The following is a 21,828-nucleotide window of genomic DNA, read 5'->3' on the forward strand; positions in this document are numbered from 1 at the left end:
GCTTTGACATCATTTAAATTTACCTTTTAAAGCCCCCAAAATTGTATTTGCAAAGCCAATTTGGTTTGCCAATTGACTTTGTTCAGATTTCAGGCAAAGTGGCCCAAAGGTAATGTTTAAACAGGAGAATATTGAGTTCAATGAAGTGTTGAAGAGATTGTGCTTTTTTAGCAGGTTCCAAAATACAGGATGTTTAAAACTGATCTTGATTTAAGATCCATGGTCCAGTGGACTGAGCACTAGACTGGAAACCAGGATACTTGGGTTCTAGGCAGGGCTTAAATGATAAACTTGAATAAGCATCAACTAAAAACAACATACAAATAATTTGTTTCAACAAACTTTAAGCATCTACTCTGTGCATAGTATTTTTTTTTTTAAAGGGAGTATACAAAGTAAGGAATAAAGTTATTTGAAAACCACCTCACACATTTTACTGCACATTTAACAAAATGGAACCAAATAAATTAACCAACAACTGTGTCCCCTTGTATTTGCAGGGTTTTTTAAAAATATATATTCTGGTTTATGTCTTTACATATTTCTTATACATATCTCACATTTTACAGCATTTTATTATTCCATTCCATTAATATGCTGCAATTCTATCATTCTCTGATCAGTGGATATTTAGGCCATTCCCAGTTTTTTGCTATTACAAATATAGCAACTGTTCTTGTACAGACAAATCCTTTATTTTTCATGTTATCTTTAGAATAAAATCTTAAGTGATGGAATTGATGAGACAAAGGGAGTAATAAATTTTGTGACTTAATTTTGTATGATGCTCTAAAAGTTGCACGGTTTACAATTTCAGCAACATTGTAATTGTTTCCTATAATAGACCTAGCTTTTTCTGTTGTAAGCTCTGGGGCCTTGCTTTTCTGCTTCACAGCATGCTTACTAGAGGGATAATCACTGAGGTGGCTCTAAAATTTCCCTAGAAGGTCATTGTAAAAATTCCAGGGCAGCCTTATCTATTCCTTTCCACCTCTGAAAGTATGATAAAAGCTGCTTTGGAATTGGTGATAATGTAGACCCGATAAAAGTCGTTATTTTTCTTTATTTTTTTTTTAAAACAAAACTCATCTTTAAATCATTGGCGTCATTTGGGGCTCTTGTGTTTACTATGTTAATGTAACAGTTTTTTTCCTTTTATTTCCACTTGGTTTACATTTTATCTCTTTTTTTTTTAAACTAGCTTATTAATCCATTTCCTTTACTTTTATATCATCTTTATTTCTGAACCAAACCTTCCTATCCAGCAGGCCATACCTAGTACTAAAGATGAAAAAAAAGAAAAAGCAGTTTAGTAGACTTGTCTGACAGTAAATATAATGAATATTTTACACCCATAATCTTTTACCTCAGTAGTGAAGGGGGAGGGGAAAGTATTTTTTTCATCTCTCCTACCTAGCTTGGGCATGTTTATAGAGTGTCAGTTTTATTCTTTTCCCCTCCTTTCGATTTACATTGTTATTACTGTGTATATTTTGTGGGTTTTGTTTACTCTTTATCATTTCATATTAGTCTTCCATGAATCTTTGTATTTTTCATATTCATTTGTTTTGTTTCTGGTCCTTGGCTCTGACAAGTGTTGCTACTATGACTATTTTGGTTTAGAAGTCCTTTCTGTCTTTGTTCTCTTTTAAATATTATGGTATTTTTTTTCCTATAGTTCCTTCAACACTGTCTTTTTGTTATCTTTACCAGTATTCTGAATGGGAGGTATTAAGAGTTTTAATTTTTATTCATTATTTGCATTCTTCTTATAATTCCAAATCACAGTATTTTATATAATTGTTTTCAGTTTTTATTACATATGCATAAATCAGTATTGTTTTTCTTTCTTTTTAAATAACCATCTCTAATTGGTACTCTTCTCTAACTTTCACTAAGACCACTATACTGCATACCTACTGTTGTGCTTTTCCTGAGTTTTTACCAGACAGTTATGGAATATCCAGATGTTTTCATAGATGTTAAGCAAAAATCTTCTTTTGAATTTGTACTAAATTTACAATTGTGTTGGTGAAGAAAAGGAATTAGTTGTGAATTTCTTTTGATTTCTTTAGAGAGTGGTGATTTGGAGAGATGTCTGAAACTATTGGCTTAGTAATTTAGCAGAACTTTTCTGTACAAGTACTTAATTTCCTGGTTAATAAAGAGAGAAAGTCATTGGTTTAAGTCCACACACCTGTACAACTTTGTGAGATAAACTACTCTGGGCAGAAATTTTTCAGATGATACAGTTTTTCCTTGTGTGCATTTGAGATGACATTTGCATTTGGAGTCTGAGTGATTTTGCTTATCATTGATGTTGGTATTCTAAGCACTCCTGGTTTTGATAAAGGAATTGTTAGAGCCCAGGTTTAGATGCAAAGAAGATGGAGATGCAGTTTCTTAGAATTTGGAAGCCAACATACATATCAACTGTTGTTTCCTCATTCTGAATAGGCATTTCAAAATTTTATTAATTTGCCTATTCATTTAGTATGAATCACTTTAAACATTTTAAAATTAGCACATTTTAATGTTATTTGACTATTAGGAAGCAACCAAACTGAGTAAAACTAAAACACCAGTGACAATCCCAGATATCACTCTCCTTTTTGTTAGGAGGTGGGCAAGGGATCAATAGTAGAGAATATTATTTACATTCTCAGAGAAGTTCACTGTATTTGGTGTTTTCCTTTAGTTGTTTGTTTAATATGTGGTGTTTTGTTTTTTTTTGCAAAGGTGATGGATCAGTTCTTTAGAGCAGATGAGATACTTCCAAAAGTGACTGCTACAAAAACAAATCTTTCAATAGTGAATAAAGTACTACCCATATAAGTATGAACTATTGATTAATCAAAATTAGCCAGAACTTTGAGATTACTTAAAAATTTGTTGTTGCATTTGCTTTTACAAAAAATTGAATTAAAAAAGTTTTATTACACGATTTTAAATAAAATCTAACTTCCTTCTTAATAAGTAGAAGTGGATAGAGAGTCAGTGTCATAGCTAGGAAGATATGTATGTTCAAGTCTCTTCTCTAATACATACTGACTATGTGAATTCATACAAATTACTCAATCCCCAAGAATCCTAGGGTACCAAGACTTAAATTCTCAGAGAAATTGACAGACTTCACTAGTAGAGAGTGCTTCATTTAAAGAATTCTCCATAATAATGAAATCACAGGTCCAGTTCCTTTTCCTTTTAGCATTAGCTAAATGCCAATTTACTTTTTAACCATGAGACTAGAGATGATCTGGATTGTAGATCTCACCTTGGTCCGATTTTACATGGTTAAAATTTATTAAGTCTCTAATTCATAGATGTTTAGATGCTGGAAATCTTAGAATCTCTTAAATGAAGTAAGTGAAGGAACAGTAGTATGTTGTAGTGATTTTAGTATTATATTATTCATACTTTTCTTATTTTAAATTATAAACCAAAATTTTTTAGTAAGATGTCCTATTTTATGGAATATTGAATAAATGAATACTAAATTGGGTCCTAATTATATGAGTTCAAATTATTGGTTTGATCTCTACTTGAGATATTCTGTGTGTCTGTCTCCTGGATGTTTAATGGGAACATTAGAGGTACTGTATTTTTATTGAGTAAAAATTTGAATTGGGTGTGACTGGATTGTGTCTGTCTTACTGCTTTTGATAATTACTGCGTAAGGAAATAAGTTTTGGAACTGTTAAGCGAAGCAATAGAAATTGTGGAGGTATGGACCTCTTGGCATTAGGATCATCTAGGACCTCATTAAATTGGGCTTGGTCAGCCTTTCTCTTTCCTGCTCTTCCCCCTTTTCACCTTTGCCTTCCCCTTCTCTTAGTCTTGGGGAGAATATTTGCCTCTTACTTTTCCCCTTTCTCCTTTTCATTCCTACTTTTTGATTGAGGATCAAATGAGACAACATATGCATAACATATTGCTTAACTTTTAAAAATTTCCTATATAAATACTAGCTGTTCCCTCCCCCTTCTAGCTCTGTTTCTCTTCTCTAACCTCTCTCAGCCACACATGATATAGTGTATATTTTCAAAATGAAATTGATGTCAACTTTGACCTAATAATGTTCTATGAAGAAGCACCAGAAATAATGTGATATAATGAAAAGAACCTTCCCTGTACTTGGAATCAGAAAAGACTTGGGTTCAGATGTGGACTATTGATACTGTGTTATTTTATCCATGAGCTATAATTTCTTCATCTGGGAAAGGAGAATAATACACTTGATGGGATTCTTGAGAGGAATTGTCTTTGTATACCTGTAGGTAGCCTTTAGAAATGCAATGCAGGTACCTTCAGATTATTAATTATAGACCTAGAAGCCTGTCAGATTGAAATGCTTTTATCTCCTGTGTGTGTGTGTGTGTGTGTGTGTGCGCGCGCGCGCACGCACGCACGTATGTGTGTGTGTTGGTTTTACTGAATATGAACCCTTCCAGCCTGTATTATATCTCCATTCCTATTCTGATTCCTTCAACTATTATAATCCTCTCTCCCAAACTATTTTGTTTACTTTATATTTGTGTATAAATTATGTGTATATATGTATATTCATATATATGTGTGTATATGTATGTTTTATAATCATATGCTTACTTTGCATCTCCATACACATACACACATATGTGTATGTGTATGTATGTATGTATCTATCTAAATTGTATGCTCTTTGCAGTGAAACTCTTTGAAAAGGCTATCTATAGCAGTTAAAATAGGTGCCTTCACTTTTCTTTCTACCCTCTTCTTTACTCTGTGACTTTTAACATTTCACTGAAACTACTCTCTCCAAAGTAAGCAGTGATTATCTTAGTTGTCACATCTGATGGTCTTTTCTCAATCCTCACTATTCTTTTCCCACTTCTTGATATTCTCTAGGTGTTTGGGAACACTATTCTCTCCTGGTTCTCCTATTTACCTGATTTCGTGTTTCGTTGTTTCAGCTGTATCTGACTCTTCTCCAGCTCATTTTACAGATGAGGCGACTGAGGCAACAGATTTGTCAGCGGCCAAACAACTAGTAAATGTCTGAGACCAGATTTGAATTCAGGGAGATGAGTCAGTCTTCCTCATTCTAAACCCAGTGCTCTATCCATTGTACCACCCCGCTGCTCATTTATCTGATTACTTTTTTTTTAGGTTTTTGCAAGGTAAATGGGGTTAAGTGGCTTGCCCAAGGCCACACAGCTAGGTAATTATTAAGTGTCTGAGACCAGATTTGAACCCAGGTACTCATGACTCCAAGGCCGGTGCTTTATCCACTATGCCACCTAGCTGCTATCTGATTACTTCTTAATCTCCTTTGCTGGATCCTTTTCCAGATCTTGACTTCTAAATATTTGCCCCTCAGGGTTCTGTCTGGTGCCCCCTTCTCTTCTCCTTCAAATCTACTTCACTTGGTGATCTCATAAGCTCCCATGGATTTAATTACCATCTCTATGTTGATGATTCTCATGTCTGCTTTTGCCACCCCAATCTCCTGGCTGATTCCAGTCTCACATCTCCTTTCAAACATCTCAAACTGGATGTCCATCTGAAACTAAGCATTCTAAAGCAAATTCCATTATCTTTTCTCCTAAATGCCCCTCTGGCTCACATCCTAGGAGTCATCCTGAATTTCTCAGTCTTGGGGCAGCTAGAAGGCACAGTGGAGCACCAGCCCTGGCAGGAGGACCTGAGTTCATATCCAGCCTTGGACACTTAATATTTACTTAGTTGTGTGACTTTGGGCAAGTCACTTAACGCCCCCCCCCCCCCCATTGCCTTGCAAAAACAAAAAAAAATTCTTACTTTTATTTACAGTTTATTGCCAACTTCTATTGGTTTTCCCTTTACCATTATCTTTCAGACACATCATTTTCTCTCCTCTGATACTGACAGTGCTCCAGCACAGACCCTCATCACTTCACTAACGTACTAGCCTTCTGTTGGTTCTACCTTCAAGTCTCTTCCCCAATCCAGCCTTCCTCAAGCCTCTCCCCAATATAATCTTATCTTCCATTCGAGATACCAAACATGCCAAAATGATTTTCCTAAAACATATATCCAGCTATGTTATTCCCCTACTCAATTAATTCCATACTTCATTCATCTAGTAAAATAATTTTCTTAAAGTATAGGTCTGTTCTTATCACTCCCTGACTCAATAAACTCTACTAGCTCTCTATCACCTTTTAAGTTCAAGCATAAAAATTCTGTTTGGCATTAAAACCCTTCATGATCTAACCCCCCTCCTACCCTTTTGGTTTTCTTACTCTATGGTAAACTCCCTCTATGCTACTCTGATTAGGTGACATTGGCCAGTGACTCTGGTCTCCTGGCTGTTACACAAGACATTCTATCTCTTGGCTCTGTGTATTTTTCTCAGGCTATTCCAAGCCTGAACTGCTTTCTGCTTAGCTATGCTAACTGCCTTCCCTCACTTCCTTTAAGTCTCAAATAAAAACTCACCACCTATGCTGAAAAATCTACAGTAAGCCTTTCCCACTCTCATTTAATTCTAGTGCTTTCTGTCTCAATTTTTTCCCTATTTATCATATATATGTGTATACACACACACACACACATATAGCTTGTTTGTACACATTTGTTTGCATATTGTCTCCCTCATTAGGTAGTGACCTTCATAAAGGCAATGATTGTCTTTTGTCTCTTTTGGTATTCTCAGGATTACTATGGTATCTGGTATTGATTGATTAATTCTTCTTTGGCTATCTCATAATTTAGTTGTAATGTGCTGCATAAATAAATGTAAGATGGCAGTAAAATAGTATATATAATTTTGTCCTAGAAACTTAGGGTTAGGGAAATGAAGAAGGCATAATAACCTTTGACCTAGAAAGGCTTATGAAGTGGTCACAAAAGGTTTTTCTACATTACTGTTTCATTCCCTAAGGGATTTGATACTTTACACACACACACACTCAATCAATCTCTCTCTCTCCTCACTTGAGGTAAAAGTGGGCAACTAGTGAGGCTTCAGTACTGCCTGTCCTGCCCTAATTTATTTAAAGTAACTAGTCAGTTAACAAATCCTGTCTATTTTACTTCCATAGTATTTCTGCCATTTTCTTTCCATTCACATTGATAACACCCTGGTTTAGGTGGTCATGATCAATTATAACAGTCTTCTGATTGATTTCTTCCTGGATTTACCATGTCTATTACCAATTTATGTTAATGCAATCTCATCTAGCCCCTCATTGCAGCACTATTCCATTCAACACAGGGACTTTACCATCCCTTATCAAACCTCCCATGACTGTTTCCCTACACTCTCTACTCAAAACCTTGTCTCGTATTTCATTTAAAAAAATGGAGCTATTCACTGAGAGGTTCCCCTTTTCCCTTCTTCCTCATGGTAATATCACTCAGATGCTTTTTGGAACTCCTTTTACCCCTCTCATGTGAATAGGTGGCTCTTCTCCTTACCAGGATAAGTCCATCTTTGTGTACAGATGATCCCATTCCATCCCAACTTTTTATCTTCATTCTTTGACTTCTCCTGAGTTTGTTCTGTGTCTACTATGGCTATTTCCCCACTACCTAGAAATATGCCTGTGTCTCTCACCAAACTCTTACTTGATTTCTCTATCGCCTTTCCTTAGTGGCAGATAATAGGCACCTAATGATAATAGACCTGGCATATAATAGACACTTAATAAATCCTTGACTTGATACTAGTGATGTGCAGTAATAAGAACCTTCCCATATGCTGACCTTCCTTGTACCTTTTCCTTCTCTTTAAACAAACCTTCACAGGGCATTTGTACTGTTTTGTAGTCCTTTGGAGGTTATAATAGACAGAGCCGAATTAATTGCAAAACAAATACCTCCAGGACATAGAGATCAGAATTTTTTGGCATTTGTAAAAAATATTGTAATACCTTTTATTATCTGTTTGCTCCCACTCCTAGTTTTAACTCTCAGGTGATTGTTTATTTTAGCTCTTGTCCATCCTGAAGTCTTTGTTCATTCCACTCAGTTCTCACAATTTTTCATTTAACTGTTCTCTGCTTTGTGTATTGGTCTTGACTTCTCCAATTAACTGTGTGTTTTTAAAAAAATTTTGCAAAGCAATGGGGTTAAGTGACTTGCCCAAGATCACACAGCTAGGTAATTATGAAGTGTCTTCTGCATTTGAACTCAGGCCTTCTGACTCCAGGGTTGGTACTCTATTCACTGCACCACCTAGCTGCCCCAATTAACTGTTAACTAATGCAATTTTCTATAGTGAACAGTTTCTTAATCTCTAGGGTCCATGGACTCCCATGAGTCTAATGTAGGGTGTCATGAACTTTGATGGGGGGAAGAAATTACATTTTTTTTTTCCTAACCTAAATTATACATTTTTACTACACTACATTTATACAAATTATAATTTGTAATTTTTACCAGTCTAAATGAAATTTGACATTTTCTTTAATTATTAATTAACAAAAAGATTTTTGAAGACTCCATAGTTTTAGCAGAAAGGCTTCCTAACACAAAGAATGAGAACCCCTGCTTTAGAACAAGACTAGTTTAGTGCTTAATTAGTACTTATTTTTGTTCCAATTGTAGGAAACAGAGGTATGTTTAATTTTTAATGCTTATAGAAAATGACAGTTCTTATTTTTATGATTTAAAAAATGAACTTATGGGACATTTAAAGTATATATATAGAACCTATCTTCAAATCCTTCACTTTTTTTTTTGCAAGGCAATGGGGTTAAGTGGCTTGCCCAAGGCCACACAACTAGGTAATTATTAAATGTCTGAGACTGGATTTGAACCCAGGTACTCCTGACTCCAGGGCCGGTGCTCTATCCACTGCACCACCTAGCTTCCTCCAAATCCTTCACTTTTTTATACCGTATTCTGTCTTTTATTACTTACAACTTCCTTTTTCTTTCTCAGTGTGGAGAGGTCCAGTCATCAGTAGTCCTCTTACTTTTGTTTTCCATTGTTCTACCAGTGCTATCATCTTCATGTCAAAAGCCCTTCTCTGTGCTAGTTCAGTTGATTTCTTGCTGGCTTAAGGCCTAAGTGGCCCATAGGTGACACAGGTTCCCCTGTATATTTGTTTTCTTTGACTTTTGACAGAATTTTGAAGGGGGAAGGGAGAGGAGGAATGGTAAGAAATACTTTTGTTCCTTTGATTTTGCTCCAGTCAATCTCAGAAAACCTTTTTGTTACTACTTTTTAATGTCTCCAATAGTTGTTACTGTACTAACTTTAAATTTTATACCTTATCTAAAGGTTCTTCTTGGCATTTTCTTTTATCTGGAGGCTTTCTGCATTGCATATTTTACTCAAAATTTCCTATCTGTTCCTGAAACCTTTTTTTGCCTTCCAGTGTCTTTGTTATTTTGAAATAGAACATGTGAACATGTTTGGATTACATTGATAAAATAATATATGTGAATTGTGGTGACCACAATGTCTTGAACTTTGGTTAAGCTATGAGATTACTTTTTCAGAGCTCTTTATAAGAGGTTTCTGAATGATGGCCAGTCTCTTATTTCACTTGGCACAGCAATTGAATCTTAAAGGAGCATTCATAATACATGGTATCAAAGAGTAAGATTCCTTGGGCAAATGAGTCCTCTATTTGAATTGGGACAATTGCCTGCATTTAATTTACTATCTTTTTGCATGAAGGATAACTCTAGATAAGGAAATCTGTAAAGGCAATAATCTGAATTTTGATTTTTAGATACAGTTGGCTCTTCTCTAAACTGAAATATGAACTCTTAGGTTAAGTAGAACTAAATTTCATCCCCTCTCTCCTCTTCAAGTGCTCTGCATATAAATAGATGATATTAAAAACATACACAAAACCTGATGGAAAGACTTCCAATGAGTGGAGGTTGGGACAGCTGTAATTCTGGTATCTATCGATAGACTATAGTATGTGCTTACTGTAGGAAGATTCTGCCCTTGCTTAGAAGACAAGGCAGATGCAGGAGGACTCATTTTTGCCAAGTGTGCAGAAAGTTTCTCTCTTCAGAGGACTGTGGAATTAGCTAAGTTCTGCCCCTCCCTTCTTTACTTGCTAAATTCAGAGTCCTTAGTCACTTGTATGAAATAGATACCAAGTTGGTGACTTTCCAGGCAGCAGGCTGAACCGCTATTACTTGTAGGTCAGGGTGTGTCTTTTAAATGTGTATAGTGAAGGAAAAGCCTTCAGAATAATTGTGTTAGGTGCAGACTAGATATTCTATTGATTTTGTTTGGGATTGGGAGAATAAAATAGAGGTTAGTTAGGGATCATGTAAACCTTTCTCCACCCTTTATCCCCCCCCCCCTTTTTACATCATAACATTTGAAGTTTAGACATGAAAAGGTTTTGAAGTAATCTAGTACAGTTAAACTGAAAATTGAAATCTGGCTGTAATTGTATTGTGATTTCATTAAATGCTTTGCAGTACATTTCCGTGACTAAGGCAGCTGTCATATATTTGACACCTGATCTTATTTCTTCATTTTACAGTTGAGGTAACTGAGGCCCAGAGAGATTGATTTTTCTAAGATCACACAGGTCAGTAATGTGCAATCACTTCTTAATTTTTTGTACTAAGGGAAAGGAGTAGTGCATAAATAACGAACAATTAAATCCCTTCCCTGAGACAGAACTCAGTCCATATCCACCTCTTTATCCTGTGTGTTTTTTGTTCATGTCTTTCTTTATGTCTGCTGCAAAAATCCTCCTAATGTTGTAAGGGCCTTCGTTTTAATCTCTCAACAATAGGAACCAAGTGCAGCAAGTGGCTAATTTATTCACTCATTATAAACCAAGTTGATAAAACCTGAAGTTTTTCCATCAACACTTAAAATGTACAGACAAATGGGCCAAAAGATGCAAAATTGTGTGAGAGAGCATAGGGAATTGGTGTGTCCCACATTAGAAAGTCAACTCCTTCAAACTATTAATTTGTTTCTGCCTCTTTGTCTCACCAAGTGCTTAATAGAGGCCTATTTGAACAAACCAACATGTTGGTTATGCCAGTGTCCTTCATTCATACCTATAGTCCAGTCTCTCTCAGCTGTCTCACCATATTAAGTCATTTGGAATCAAAGAATCATGGAATTACAGGTTTTGAAGGGACTTCAGTTGCCATCTAACCTAATCTAACACATAGTCAAAAGGTAATCGCCATGATAATATACCTAGAATTCAAGCCTCTACTTGAAAATCTTCATTGGGGGAGCATTCATCATCTTCTGAGGTTGCCCACATCCCTTTAGCATGTCATGAATCCTGTATTTGTCTTTTTCTAGCTATTGCCCATTGTTCTTGGTTATGTCATCTGGGACACAGAAGAGCAGTCTGCTCCCCTTTACATTAACAGCTCTTCAAATATTTGAAGCTAGCTTTCACATCATCAACCCTGTCTCCTTCCCTCTTCCTCTTTTGAATCTTCTCTTCTTCAGGCCAATGCTCATATGACATGGATCCAAGGTCCTTCTATCATCCTCTGGACATATCAACTTCTCAATGATCTTCTTAAACTGTGGTGCCTAGAATTTAACACCTTCCCCAGTTCTGCTGTGGGATCTGACTAAGGCAGATTATAGTGATACTATGACTTTTCTTGGAAGTATTGCTCTCAGTTGGATCCAAGATCTCATTTTCTTTTTTGACTGCCACATTACATTGAAAGTTCATCAAGTTTTCAGTAAGCCAAAACACCTTGGTCTTTTTCAGTCACATTGATATCTAATCATGCCTCCTACATTTTATACTTTTTGTATTTGAGCATAAATGTAAGACTGTTACCATTTATCCTTATGAATTCTTTATTGGATTCAGTTTAATGTAGTATATCGTTCAAGATCTTTTTTAGATCCTGTCATCCAGTGTTTTCTCCCCCCTCTCTTTTAGCTTTGTCATCTGTAGATTTGATGAGCAAGTCATGAATGCCTTTATTCAAGTTATTTATAAAATTGTTAGACAGCACAGCTCAAGCAAACATCCCCAGAGAATTCCTGCTAAATTGATACAGAGCTTTCATTGGCTATTCTTTGAGTCTGTCCATTCAGACAGATCTGAATTCATCTCATTATGTCATATTTCCTATCTCCTTATCTTTTCCATAAGAATAGCATGAGTTGGTTTATCAATAGTTTTTCAATTTTTGCTAAAATCTAAGTAAGCTATAGTTGCATTGTTCCCCTGATTCTTTCCAAAAAAAGAAATAAGGCAATATAACAGCTCATTCTTTCCTTTTTTTTTGGTTTTGCAAGGCAATGGGGTTAAGTGACTTGGCCAGGGTCACACAGCAAGGTAGTAAGTGTCTGAAATCTGATTTGAACTCAGGTCCTCCTGACTCCAAGGACAGTGCTCTATCCATTGCACCACCTTGTTTCCCCACAACTTGTTCTTAGTGAAGTCATACTGACTCTTTACTCACTGTTTTCTACATGATAACTAGAATCATCTTTTTTTTTGGTTTGTTTTTGCAAGTCAGTAGGGTTAAGTGACTTGCCCAAGGTCACACAGCTAGGTAATAATAATTACCTAGTGTCTGAGGCCGGATTTGAACTCAGGTACTCCTGACTCCAGGACCTGTGCTCTATCCACTGTGCCACCTAGCCACCCCTAGAATCATATTTAATGATACATTCTAATAATTAACTGTCCAGTAACTAAAGTCAAGCTCACTGGGCAATAGTTTGCTGACTCTTTTCATTAAAAAAAGAATCAAGTTATTTGGCCTCTGAATACTGTATATGATGCATATCCCAATCTCTATGTGATCTTTCAGTTGTCACAGAGTATTTAAGCAATCACATCTGCTGGTTTTTTCATTGTCTGAGGATGTAATTCATTTGTGCCAGGTAATCATCAGTTATAGCTCTCTTATCCTTTGAATCCATTATTAGCCATTTTGCATTTCATTTTTTTTTGGCATGGAATAAAATAAGTCAAATAAGAAATGAACAACCCTGCTCTTTTCTCTTGTCAGTTGTCATTGCCTTATCCATAGAAAACTTACTCCTTTATTCTGAGATTAGTCAGTGTTGACATTATCTGACTCTTAAAAATTCTCTTATTTGTTATTACTCCTATCTTCTGTCATATCCTGTTTTTTTTTGACAAGGCAATGGGATTAAATGACTTGTCCAAGGTCAATAGATAATCAAGTACTACCTGAACTTAGGTCCTCCTGCCTCCAGGGCCAGTGCTATATCCACTGTGCCACCTTAGCTGACCCCTTGTTTTATTTCAGTTGGCAAGTTCCTTGAATAGCTACTCCTTTTTTTGTAACTCGTTTTTTTCTCATCAAAATTGTTTCCTTTTGTGCCTTTAGAAATTAATTCTTGAGTTTCCTAGTTGTTCTGGACTGACCTCTCCTGTAGAATTTTAATCATGTGTTATTCCTTATTCTTCTTCTGATACCTTCGAAATCTATTTTCTTCCTGTCTAGAATTCAGTGGTATTGCATCCAACTTTGTCTTTCAAGATTCATTATTACAAATTTATCATGTTCTTAAATGTTATTGTAATTTACATTACTGTGATCATTGTGTAAATTGTTTTCTTGCTTTTTCCTTATTTTTCTCTTTATGAGACCACTTAAATCTTCCCAGGATTCTTTGAATTCTTCATATTTGTCATTTTATATGTCTTTGTTATCACAGTTTATCTGTTTTCCATTGGGACCATATTTCTAGTTTTTTCAAAACTGTTCACGGTGTTATTATAAATTACATTGCGACAATTTGAATTTTCCAGTATAATTCCAAATTATGTTTCAGAACAATTGGTCCAATCATAATTTCTTTAACATTACATCCATTAGCATGTGGCTGTCTTCCTATAATCTTCTCCAACTTGTATAATTTTTTTTTGTTATCTTTGCCCATCTGGTGTGAGGGGCAACAGAGCTGTATTAGTTTATTTGTTTTTGAAAAAAAACGGAGCAGTATTTAATTTGATTATTGCTAATTTCATTTCTTCTTTTGAAGAAGACACCATGTGTGGTATAAGGTTACCATTGTTTCCCTGCTCTATCCCAAGGATGGAATTTTTAATAGAATTGCCTTCTCATATGATTTCTCTCATCACACTCAATTTGGATCAATGTACAACATGGAAACAATGTAAAGACTGGCAAATTGCTTTCTGTGGGGGGAGGGAAGTAAGATTGGGGGGAAAATGTAAAACTCAAAAGAAATAAAATCTTTAATTATGTCAAAAAAATGAAAAAATAGAATTGCCTTTTCCGGGTACCTTCAGAAGCTTTAGAACAGGGCTTACTCATATAAGCCCCTCGAAATCATTTGGTCTGGTGCTGCCAACACAATTACAGGTAGGATTTCAATAAATCTAGGAGCTTTTTAGGGATGAATTAATTAAATGTTTGACCAAACATAGCAGGTTATATTTAAAATTTTGGCCCTTAGCAGAAAAAAGGTGCCCCATCCCTGCTCTAGAATCTAGACTTTACTTTCATGACTGATGAACTGGATATTTAATAATAGATCTTAGGGTATTTCATCTCATATCCTTCAGATTGACCAAGGTGGCAAAAAAAAAGGAAAACGACAAAATGCTTGGAAAACAGGTTTATTAATGCACTATTGTAACTGTGAACTGAGCCAGTCATTCTGGAAAGCAGTTTGGAACTTTGCTCCAAACATAAACTGTGCACGCCCAGTGATACCACCACTAGGTCTCTACCATAAAGAGACAAAAAAAAAAAATAGAAGAAAAATTCATATGTACAAAAATATTTATAGCAGCTCTTTTTATGTGGTGCAAAAAATTAGAAAATGAGGGAGGCGTCCATCAATTAGGCAATGACTGAACAAGTTATTATATAATATATGTGATGGAATATATTGTGCTATAAGAAATGATGGTGAGGATGGTTTCAGAGAAACCTGTAAAGACTTGTTTGAGCTGTTACAGAGTGGAATCGGCCAAAACAATTTATATAATAACAATATTATAGTTTATTCATCTCATTATTATGGAGAATTCAAAGCCAAGGTCTCTATCCTCAGAGATTTCTGATTATTTTTCTGTTAATGATTGCTTTGACTTGGTTCCCACTGGCCCAGTGAACCCTTAGAAATAGTAAGGATCTGGGAAAACCAATTAGCAAACTTATATTCTCTTTGTTGTCAGAGTGGAAATAAAATTATTCTACTTCCTATAAATCTGGAAATTCTCTGTAGTCCTTTTTTTTTTTGATATCTCATCTTGGTGTTGTGTAATTAACTGGATACTCAAAGGCTTTACCAATGGAAGCCCAAACTCAGGCAAGTCTACCAAATTGTAAAGACTTAGAATATAGTTTGTCATCAAAGAATATTTTATGGCGTGGTCAAATTGGTATTTGAATTAGTAAGAGTAGTATTCTTACTGATCAAGACATTTGAAAATTAAAGCAAGTTTGTAAATGCAAGCTCAGTGAATGCAGTGATGAATGCTTATGTAGTCAGGAGGTAATGGCAGCCTTCTTAAGTGAGAAGAAATCTGTATTCTGATCTTGATCAAAAATTTGTTTTTTCTTTCAGATTCTGAAGACCTGCTGGGATGGAACAGGTGTGCCAAAGCTGAGATAATAAAATCCACTTCTTTCTGTTGGCCAGTGTTCTACGATTTTTGGTTTTAATATAATTGGAAACTAATGAGTATGACTGTTGGATTTGTACTACTGTCCCCTCTTTGGGGGAGGACCTTTTTTATTCTTCTAATGATTGCTTTGGCTCAGTCCCACTGGCCCAGTGAACCCTCTGAAATAGTAAGGGACTGGGAAAACCAGTTAGAAGCATCAATGCATTCAGTGCTTTCTGATCTTCGAGAGACTATCCCAGCTGTTGTGGGCATTCCAGATGGTATAGCTGTGGTAGGTCGCTCATTTCGAGTTGCCATTCCAACAGATTTAATTGCTTCCAATGGAGAAATAATTAAGGTAAGATTGAATTTATGTGGTTAAAAATGTGCAAGTATTTCTGACACTCCTTTCATTTTTAGTTTCATTTACATGTCTTTGATATTGCAGGTTTTTAAATATCCTTCTGATGATTATTAAAAAGCTTCTAAAGTTCCTCTAAGTCAGTGGTTCTCAAAGTATGGTCTGAGGACCCTGGGCATCCTCAAGACCCTTATAGGGATTTCACAAGGTCAGAACTATTTTCACAAAATAGTAAGATGTTATTTGCCTATTAAAATATTTCTTCTTTTTCCAACTTTATTTCTTTTTTAAGGTCAAATTTTCTTTAATTCTTTATCAAAAACAGTCATTTGAACAGATTGAATGCAGAAGCAGATATGAAAATTCAGTTTTTGGGTTTTTGCAAGGCAATGGGGTTAAGTGGCTTGCCCACAGTCACACAGCTAGGTAAATTATTAAGTGTCTGAGGTCAGATTTGAACTCAGGTGCCCCTGACTCCAGGACTTGTGCTCTATCCACTGTGCCACCTAGCCACCCCAGTGCCACTGTTACCACTAAATTATTTTTGTTATGGTTAATAGAGCTATTTTCGTAAAAATGTTACAACATTTTGCTGGCATGTAAAGGGTTTATTATTTTTAAATGAAATAATAAATATTTAAATGTTTTCAGCCTTAATTTTTGTTATGGTAAACATCCATAGATATAAGCCACATAATCAAAGGCTCTTTGGATTCCTCAATAACTTTTAAGAGTGTGAGGGACTCCTGAGACCAAAAAGTAGATCAACTATGGCTCTAAGTTAATGGGGGGGGGGGAAGACAATCTAATAACATTTTAAGGAGAGGAAACTAGTAAATGACATGAGGAATTACTAAGAATTTTCTCTTATTTTGGCTTATCAAAATCTGGAAAATCTGGTTTATTACACCTGTTTTATTGAAGATGTTTGTCTCATGGAAAGAATTGTGCATGTTTTGGGCTTTGAACATCCAGGGTTTGTAGAGAGTGATCAATTTACAGGACTTTCACAGTTTTTCATTTGCACCATAAAGAGCCATGAATTTGCTGCTTATAGATTTAGAGTTGGAAGGAACCTTAGAGATTCTTTATTCCACAGCTGTCAAACTTGTGGCCTGTACCTCTTCTGGAGTACAGCTGAACCACATTAAAATGTAACTGGGAGACAGCTAACAATAGAAAAATAGAGCAAAGTTCAGATAATAGTAATATGTGTTTTTCTCAGGTGTAGTATATGGCCTATAGGGATCTTTATGCAGAATTTAGTGGTCCCCATATGCAGTTGAGTCTGAAATCGCTGATCTCCATCTCCGTCATTTTACCAATTAGGAAACTGATCTAGAGAGAAGTGATTTGCTAAGATCCCACTTGAAACAGCTGTTAAAAACTGGTATATCCTGATAAAACGATGGCTTAACATGAGAACACAGTTTAGATTTAGCATTTAAACTAAAGCATCAGCTAAAATTCTCTCTTCAAGGATAAACCAGAACAATTATTTACTAAGTTAATCAGAAAAGTAGGCTGATAACTCATAGCATAAATGAACCAAAATTTAGAAACGACAGCTTTCCATGGGAGCATTCATTTCTACTGAGTAGAATTTTTCAGGATCTTAAAATTTCTTCTGTGTAGTTTATCTGAAGAGTGATTTATGTACATCTCGAATTAAACATGTCCCATCAAGTATTACTTTTCTGTAGCCTGAGTTTCAGGATGTACTATAAATGTACTAAGCATAATACTTCACTATAGTATTGGTCATTTAAGTTTAGACTTTCTTGGTATTTTAGGAGCAGTATTTATAATACTTGAGGTTTTTAGGGGAACAGGAAGCTGAAGTTTGGAATTTGTAGTTGTGAAACAAGAGAGCTTATGGATTTCAAAGTGGGAAAAATGACTATAAAATGATATTGGCACAGCTTTCTGCCCATTCCAGTTTTAGTAGAGCTTTTAAAAGGTAAGGAATGAGTAACAAAAACTACTTGTGAATGTTCAGACTTCTAACTGAATGTTATGAAGCAAAGAATTGTGGAAGTAGAATGGATCTAAGGTATTCAAATAGTTATCTGGTAGAGAAATTCTTTGGTGACTAACCTAGATACATATTTTAAAGTCTTTTTTAGTAGTAAATCACCCAAGAAACCTAATGACCCTCACTATCAGAAAAACTTTATTTATGTCAAACCATAGCAATTTTCTCACTGTACCTTTAAACCCATTTCTTCCTTTTCTATGAAACTGGAATCCTAATGTTTTCATAACAAAAGAGTTCTGTAGAAGAGGCATCTTATAAAGGAGTACCCCTGTATTTCCTTTATTTGAGTCTTACTTTGGAAGACTGAAAATTTTCTTGTGCTAAGAACATATTGAACTAATGACTGGAGATTGAGAAGCTTAGAAAGGAGAGGGGAAGGCAGGGATGGGATCAACAGACTTTTTCCTGAGGAATTTTTCTTTCTGAAAAAGCTGATTTGGGGAATGGGATTCAATTAGCAATGAGAGGAAACTGGGACCGTTAGATAGCAAGAGGTAAAAATATAAGATGAAAAAAAATGCTTTAGAATCTCAGAATTCTGTTGTCGCTTACATTGCTACCAAAAGGCCACATGGCATGATTTAATGGACAGAGCAGCTCTTCCATTACTTATCATGGCATCTGGGGCAAGACATTTTTTGGACTTCATTTTCTTCATCTTTAATGTGAAAATTTTATACTAGATGTTCATTATAAGTTTTCCACAAGTTCTGTGATTCTATAGTGTTAATGCATGTCCTTTGTGAAAAATTCTGAATAATACCATCAAAATATATTCATTGGGGAATGGGAATTATGGTTTTTTTTTTTTGCAACAGGACTGTTTGTAGTGATGTGAAAATTAAATTAATTTTAAAAAACTATTCAAATGGGCCTGGGTGCATTTGCTGATCACTAACATTGTTTTCCAAGTATATTCAATTTAAGTTCAATAAACAATGAATGATCACTGTGCTATCTCTGGGAATATAAAAATGAAAACAGTCCCTGTCTCAAGATGTTTATTTAAATATTAAGGGATAAAAAAAGAGCTTCAGGAGGTTGTGATCTATGAAATGAATTTCATAGTTCTGGATCGTAGAGTAGGATCATAGGGTTTGACCATATCCTCTTCTTTGTGACTGATCATAGCAATTGAGAGTGCCAGTACGTTTGAAGGGACATTAATGTAATTACTCTTAACTATGGTTAGAGTGGAAAAATAGAGTGGGAGTCATATGATACTGAACTGTTTCAGAAAGGAGAGGAAGGGACCTGGAGTCTTCTGGATGACTGCAACTGGGATCTGGCTCCAATGATATGAACACAGGGTAAGCCTCAAGTGATTCTGGCAAAGGGAGAGGCTAAACAATAACAGGCAAACAATTTATCTGCTCCTTATGGTCTTATTTTTTGGGGTGGGAGTTGGAGGATCAGTGGAGAAGTCAATATTGAAGAAGGTGTTCATGTATGCATAATTTTCTAAGATGTTGAGTTTCTGTGAATGCCAGATGGAAGGAACAAAGGGCAAAAAAATCATTGTCAGCAGAAGGAAAGCACTAGACTTAGGAGGGATTGTAAATATCTTCCTATAGAAGGTAAAATTTAACTAGGATTTGAAGGAAACCAGGAGGTAAAACTGTAAAAGAGGGATAGTTGGTGAAAATATCTCAAATTTGGAGATTAAGTGTCTTGAGTGACAGCTGGCAAGGGGATCAAGTGTCACATACCTGGATGGTGGTGGTGTAAGGTATAAAAGGTATAAAAAAGATTTAAAAGGTAGGGAACCCCTATAGGGGCTTTGAATGTTATATGATTTTATATTTGATGTGGAAGTTTTAAGGAGCCACTGGGGCTTATTGAATAACAGGGTGTTGTAGGAAGATCATTTTTGCATCTGAATGGACTAGAACGGGGAGAGACTTGAGTCAGGGAGATCAATCAGAAAACCATTGTGGAAGTCCAGACTTGAGGTGATACCAAGGTAGAATTGACAAGACTTGGTAACTGATTGGATGTAGATAAAGAGAGTGAAGAATCAAGGATGACACCTTTGTTGTGAGTCTAGGTGACTGGGAGGATTGTGGCACTCTTGAATAATTAGGAAGAGGGAAAGGATAAAGTTCAGTTTTGAACATGTTAAGTTTAAGATGTGTTCAGGAATTTCTTTTGAGATGTTTAGTAGGAGGTTGAAATATGAATCTGGAGATCATCAGAGAGATTTCAGGGCTAGATACATAGATTTGAAAATCATTAATGTAGAAATGATGATGGAATCTAGGGGAACTGATGAAATCATGAAGTGACTGGGATGCAGATTCAGCAAAGGAGATTGAGAAGAGTATTCATAAAGGTAGGAGAACTGGGAGAAAGTAGTGTCAGCAAAACCTCGAGAAAAGAAAATTGAGGAGAGGGGTGATTGTCAAAAACTGCATACAGAGAAATCAAAAAGGATGAGAAGTGAAAAAAGGCCTTTAGATTTGGCAATTAAGAGAGCATTGGTAACTTTGGAGAGAACAGTTTCAGTTGATTGATGAAGATAGGAATCAGACTGTAGTAGTTTGAAGAGAGTGAGAGGAAAGGAGGTAGAGGAGGGACTTATTGTACACAACCTTCTCAAGGAGTCTTACCCCCAAAGGGAAGAGAGATGGGGAAATAAGATCAAGTGAGTGGTTTTTTGAGGGTAGAGATGACATTAGTCATGTTTGTAGGCAGCAGGGAAGTAGTCAATAAACAAAAAGTGAAGATAAGTGAGAGAGTAAGGATGTTTCCCACAAGATGGGGTGGAAGAGGATCACTTGTGTAAGTAGAGCAGTTTGCTTTGGAAAGGAGAAGAGCCTACCTCATTATATGGTAAAGGCAGAAATAGTGGCAAAAGGCATCTGGGAAATGTGAGTGAAGGAGGAGGGGAGAATGGCCTCATTTTGTAAAATAAAATATGAGGCAAAGTTCTCAACTTAGGGGGAGCTTTGAGGAGAGGTGAAAAGGTTTGAAAAGGCCCCTGTGGTAAGTGAGATATTAAAAGAAGTTTAAATGAATGCCTTAATGCTGTGAGAGCCCAGTTGAGATTATGTAATATAAATTTTGAGTGGATTCAGCACGATTTCATGATTTTTCTCCAACTTCATTTTGCAAAGGAGCAAAGGGGAATTTATATATAATAAAATGAATTCCTGAGGATGCAATGGAAGGAGAATGCAGAGCAGTGTGATTTGAGAGAGAAATAGAAAGAGGATATTCTTGGAAGTTCAAGATTTTAAATCATAGGGAATAAAAGGAGATGGTGGAAATTTATTGTCCATAGGATGGGAAATTGATGGGGAAGTATCATTCAGTTAGGGGTTCTCATACTCAAGGGTCCTGTGATGATCTTTCTTTGCCCTTTTATTACAGTGAGATAAATTATACCAAAATTAAATGCAAATTGTTTTAAAGTTTAAGTCTTTCCCCTATTTCCTATTAGACTTTTTCTTTAGTTAATATATATTTTTAGAACTATCATTAACACCAAGGTGAGCTAGACAGCAGAAAGAGAAGCTAGTTAATTGAATTAGCACAATTCTGGCACCTCCTCTCTCAGTCTCATCAATGATTTGAGTTCCAATTTCTCAACTTGGATTTACTATTAGAGATCCCATCTTGAGTTTTCAGTTCATCAAATATAAAGTGCTGCTTGTGTGTAAAGCACTGTAATAAGGGATTGGGATTTAAGGATAGTCCCTACCTTCAAGGAGTTTACATTCTTTTGGGATTAAAGAACATAAACACATAAGAGTAATACAAAATAATTTGAAGAAAGAACTGGTGATTGGATTGAAGGAAGAAGGAAATCAGGAAAGATCTCATAAAGCTGAGATGAACTGAGCCTTGAAATAAATCTGAGGAGGCAGT

General features: G+C 35.7%; 1 protein-coding gene across 3 annotated transcripts in view; it reads left to right on the forward strand.

Moving 5' to 3' along the window:
- DAG1 (dystroglycan 1) overlaps window positions 1–21,828 on the forward strand; it is an 85,310-nt gene that overhangs the window by 41,982 nt on the left and 21,500 nt on the right. For all 3 annotated transcript variants that reach the window (XM_074197947.1, XM_074197946.1, XM_074197948.1), the window contains exon 2: window positions 15,520–15,917. In XM_074197947.1, the coding sequence (XP_074054048.1) occupies window positions 15,633–15,917 (285 nt within the window). In that variant the 5' untranslated portion in view covers window positions 15,520–15,632. The remainder of the gene's footprint in view (window positions 1–15,519; window positions 15,918–21,828) is intronic.

This window comes from Macrotis lagotis, chromosome 8, assembly GCF_037893015.1.
Source record: "Macrotis lagotis isolate mMagLag1 chromosome 8, bilby.v1.9.chrom.fasta, whole genome shotgun sequence".
Classification (NCBI taxonomy): Eukaryota; Metazoa; Chordata; class Mammalia; order Peramelemorphia; family Peramelidae; genus Macrotis; species Macrotis lagotis.